General features: G+C 36.2%; 1 protein-coding gene across 1 annotated transcript in view; it reads left to right on the top strand.

Annotated features, from left to right (window-relative positions):
- LAMA1 (laminin, alpha 1) overlaps positions 1-5,091 on the top strand; it is an 84,008-nt gene that overhangs the window by 65,213 nt on the left and 13,704 nt on the right. Inside the window, 7 exon segments of the mRNA XM_009333073.1 lie at positions 1-33; positions 862-995; positions 1,242-1,392; positions 1,933-2,057; positions 3,013-3,163; positions 4,280-4,424; positions 5,036-5,089. Of these exon segments, the coding sequence (XP_009331348.1) occupies positions 1-33; positions 862-995; positions 1,242-1,392; positions 1,933-2,057; positions 3,013-3,163; positions 4,280-4,424; positions 5,036-5,089 (793 nt within the window).

Here is a 5,091-nt window from a genome sequence, read left to right as displayed (position 1 = left end):
AACCTCCTTTTCTACCTGGGTAGCAATGGAAAGGTAAGTTTCTGGCATACGTTTACTGAAGGTGATGGTAGTCAAATGTTTTAAATGACCATATATATGTTTTTTTCCTACTTGACTTCAAACTAAGTATCCAAGTGAGGCCCCTTGCAGACAAATGTGTTCACTAGGGGTGGAAATATTTTTGTGCCTTAGATGATTCCAGAGATCCTCAAAGGTAAAGAATAAAAGCACCTGATTCCTTAGCATTGCCTCTTGGCCATGTCATGAAGCTCCCCCTTCCTTTTCCCATGCTGTGCATTTACCTCATGGAGTATAACACTCTACGTGATGCTTTCATATAGCATGCTGGAGTATACCAAGCGATTTGCCTGGTATCACAGAGAAAGTACTTGAATTTACCTCATGAGCATGGTGCATCCACCCACTTGAAGAGGAACGTGATGGCTCACTGTCATATTGCCCTCTTCTTCCTTCCCTCTGTAGTCCTAATAAATGCACAGCTGCTAGCTCCTTGTGGCATGCTTTCATGTGACAGTACTTTTTCACAGACTGGTAGGTCACTTCACATACACTCAGAAGTGCATATTTCTATATGTCTATGTGTGTGTACATCACACGTTTTTATATATCTATAAAGAAAACATTGACCTACTTGTATATAAGCTGAGTTTTTTTGGTTTCATTAAAAGTAAAAATAAGTAAAAACTTACTGGGCCCGATTTTGCTAAAAGTCAACTCCCATAATATAGGATGTAGGGACATGAATCTGGGAAGACTTTCTCAGTGTTACATGTTAAAATACACAAAACAGAAACTACGCGTTCAATGACATGTATTAGAATAAGCCCTGCTGTTTTTCAGACAGACTTCCTTGCTGTGGAGATGCGACGTGGTAAGGTAGCTCTTCTTTGGGATTTGGGCTCTGGATCAACAAGAGTGGAATACCCTGATTTTCAACTTGACAACAACAAATGGCACAGAATACATGCAACCAGGTAATTAAGATGAGAATGGCATAAATGTTGGATAGGAAAATTGATTAGTATTATTTTTTTATTGAGATGGCTGTATCGTAGAAATGTCCAGCTACTTAGTGAGTGAACTTGGCATAAACAACACAAACCATCTTCTGAGTTTTCCAGTGACAAGATTTTCCTTGTCCTTAAAAATATAAGCCAATAGCATGTGTTGATTAAGCCTGGTGATTTCTAAAACTATTCATTAGTATTTGTACTTGGCAGGTTTGGAAAAACAGGTACACTCAGCATAGAGGAAATGAACTCCAATCAGAAGTCTTCATCTAAATCTGCAACCTCTCCAGGGACAGCCAGCATACTGGATGTTAACAAATCAACCCTAATGTTTATCGGAGGACTTGGAGGGCAAATCAAGGTTAAATTCTGAGATCAGCATTCTGTAAAATGTTTTTATCATGTTTGAGATATACTTTTGACTTAGAAATAATTGCATGAATTGGTTACTTCATCAAGAAATTGCAGGTAATCTGAACATAAAGCAAAAATGCTATAAGGATGTTCTAGTATCCTGAAGTTAATTTTCCCTGGAAATCTTTGCATAAACTGTTAACCAGGACAGGCCATGTGTGGATGCATGATGCACAGACATTACACAATGAATTGTTTTTAATTTCCTTCTTCCATAGCTTCTTTTAGTTTGCCATTGTTATTCATGCCATGAGGCATGTAAGTAGGTCAAGGATGTAATTATTTTACTTTCTTTCTTGCTGCAAAAGTAATCTATTATGATTTAAATGATACTTGTTAACAGTTTTGCTAAAACATGTTGTTCTTTTATTATGATTTATATCTAACAAAGTTAGAGTTCAAGGAAAACAACCAGCAAAAATTTAGCTGCATAATTTTCAGAGTACTTAATGTTAATTGTATTCATGAAATATTTCTTGTCTTATAGAAATCACCTGCTGTTAAGGTGACCCATTTTAAAGGGTGCATGGGAGAGGCATCCCTGAATGGCAAATCTATCGGTCTTTGGAACTATATGGAAAGAGAGGGCAAGTGCAACGGCTGTTTTGGAAGGTATTTTGTCTCGCTTTCTTTTGTAACAGATTTAGAGTAATTTACATCTGTAATATATATTCCTGTGCTAGCTAAAAATAATGAACTCGGACAAATTGCAGTGTTTGATCATTAACTTACAGTTCTGAACACACTAATCTGAATGTGCCAGTGGTGTCAAATAATTTAATTGTATGGAATTTTATCACTTACTAATCACTTTTTCAGAGGAGTTCTATTGCTGTGGTCTATTTTGTGCATTGAAAGTAGGGACTGCCAGTGAACCAAACTATTTTGGAATGTTTGCTTTCCAGTAAGACAAATTTATTCTTTCTTAGGATAAGAAACAGTGTAAAGCACTCTTATTAAAAAAATCCATAGCAAAACTGTAGCCACTGAGCTTGCTACCATTCTTGTAATCGTTGTGAAAGGGGATTGCAGACTGTACTTATGTTTAAGGAATTGAAAAGAAATATGCTTGACCATATGTCTTTTTGCAGAATGTTTCCTGTAGAAACAGCAGAGGGTGCTGCTTGCTTGTATGAGATATTTTTTACAAGTATTATATTGCAGGGAAAGGGGCTAAGGGAACATTTATTGTAAGTGCAATTATGCAAAGCGTTTTGATAAATGGATGACATGTTTTAAGTAAGAGGGTGTATGCTGTAACAATTATTTTTTCCCTTAAGAAATTGTTGGGTTTTTTTCATACATCAGGGAAGAACAGTTTTTATCTTGTATACGTCCTTCCCCATGGCTAAATCATGTATTGTAAGATTCTATAATGAAAGTGGCCTTTGGCTGGAATCCTTCAGTTATTTGTAATATCAAGTTCCAAGTCTCTTTCCACACTTTCTAATCATACTGCCTGGTGGCTGCACCAACTGATCTAACTTTTCTTATATTTTATATAAAAATGACTGGAAAACCACAAGTCTTCAGTTAACATTTTAAACTCTGTTTTCTACTTCTGTAGCCCGCAGGATGAGGACACTTCGTTCCATTTTGATGGCAGTGGATACTCAGTTGTGGAGAAGGCACTCCGCTCAACAGTGACTCAGATAATAATATTTTTCAGTACCTTTTCACCTAATGGGCTTCTTCTGTATCTTGCTTCAAATGGCACTGTAAGAAAATGGATCAGATTCTTAAGCTGTCAAAAACTATGTTTAGATCACTTGATGGTTTCTTGCTTTCTTCTTTGTTATTTTTCAGCTTACATACTTACTATCTTTGTATAGATTATCACCTGTGATTGACATCATAAGCCAAAGGAGTAAAGTCAGGAACCCTAGCGATAACTCTTTAGAGCAAATATTCACAAATACTAAGGGCAAAATTAAGCAATGAAAAGAATTCTCCATAATCTGTTTTAATTCTAGACCAAAATTAATGATTATTTAATTAAAGGTAAGAAAAAGAAACAGTAGGGACAACAAACTAGTTTTGTTCAGTTGGAGGAACCTTTGCAGAATGTAAAATCTTTTGGAACTGAGCTTGCAGAAGGGCAATGTAATATTGAATAGGCATATTGAATTAAATCCATAAGATGGGAATTCAGTAAACTGACATAAATTAAATAGATCTCCCTGCAACAGCAATACCACCTAGACCCATCTCCAGACCTTTTTTATCATGTCATGCAGTTTACCGCATACTTAGCTGGTGGTTTTCTTTTCCTGAAGGAGGACAAAGCTTTGTTTAGATACAGATTGTTTCAGAGTCACTGCATTATTCATTTGCTTTGTTATGTACTCACTGCCTGCATACATTGCACAACGATACCTGACTTCAGTTTTACAGCGCAGAGCGGGCACATGTAATACAATTCAGAAAGTCTTTTTTTACTGTGTGAAGAAGCTCTTTGCTTCTTGCAGAAAGAACATTGTACTGTTTGATCATTATGCTGTCAAATCAAACTACACTCAATCCAAAAAAAAGCAAATGTGACGTTTATTTAAACCTTCCTTTGCTGAGTAATCAAGCCTGATGATGCATTTAAGTAAGAATAACAACAAAACAAAACAAAATGACATCCTTGTGAGGTATATCTACCTTAATTTTCCTAAACATAGCAAAGGTAAGTGTCTTGGGCCTAACAAATAGTCTAGGTACAAGAGTTAGCAAACCTTTTTAACACAGTAGCCCAAACCTGCCAAGGATACATCCTTTTGGAAGATTTTATTTCCAGGAATTTAATCTGTTGGGTTTTTTTGGTTTTGTTTTGTTTTTTTTCCTCCCAGAGAGATTTCTTGTCCCTTGAGCTTGTTGATGGCAAAGTGAGACTGACTGTTGACCTAGGTTCAGGACCTCTTGCCCTTACAACAGAAAATCGTTACAACAATGGAACATGGTATAAAATTTCATTCAGTCGGAACAAGAAACAAGGTAGGCTACAGACTGAAAAAAACAGGTGTCTGCACATTTACAAATACAGATATCTAAGATAGCCACAGGGAACATCACTGCAACCAAATTTGGTCACTTCCAATGCAGTTTCTTTAGCAGCCACACCTATGTTACTTTGCTTTTAGAAGGACAGCAGTGTAAATCTTGTGCTTGGTTTGGCACAACTTATAATGAGCAGGTAGTGCAGAAGCTGCCAAAAGCATATCAATAGTCTTTAAAGAGTGAAAGATCTTTTTCCAAATCTGTATATCAGGGGATCGTGTTTTCTGTTTTGCATTTTAATAGTACCTAGTACTACAGTATTTGGGGCCTAAGTTTGGGAAGTAAGCAATACAAATAATACGTGTCAATAACTATAACATATATTTTTTTTCCTGTAGACTTCCCCAGATTTGGTTTTGTCAGAGAAGAATGAATGAGATTAACAGAATAGCTGGAAGTACAATAAATTACTCAATCTAAAAATAAGAAGGTTGTCCATACATGTTTGAGTCAATGAATACATTTTCCGTTATTAGAGGCAAGATTGCCAAAATGGAAGAATGTGTATTCGTGTCCTTCTCCAGATCTTTACTCCCTTTTCTTTGCAGGGATTTTGGCAGTCATGGATGCATATAACCTTAATTATAAAGAAACCAAGCAAGGA

Source organism: Pygoscelis adeliae, unplaced genomic scaffold, assembly GCF_000699105.1.
Source record: "Pygoscelis adeliae isolate BGI_AS28 unplaced genomic scaffold, ASM69910v1 Scaffold38, whole genome shotgun sequence".
NCBI lineage: Eukaryota > Metazoa > Chordata > Aves > Sphenisciformes > Spheniscidae > Pygoscelis > Pygoscelis adeliae.
The sequence above is the reverse complement of the archived record's forward strand: the minus strand, read 5'-3'. Positions and strand labels throughout refer to the sequence as shown.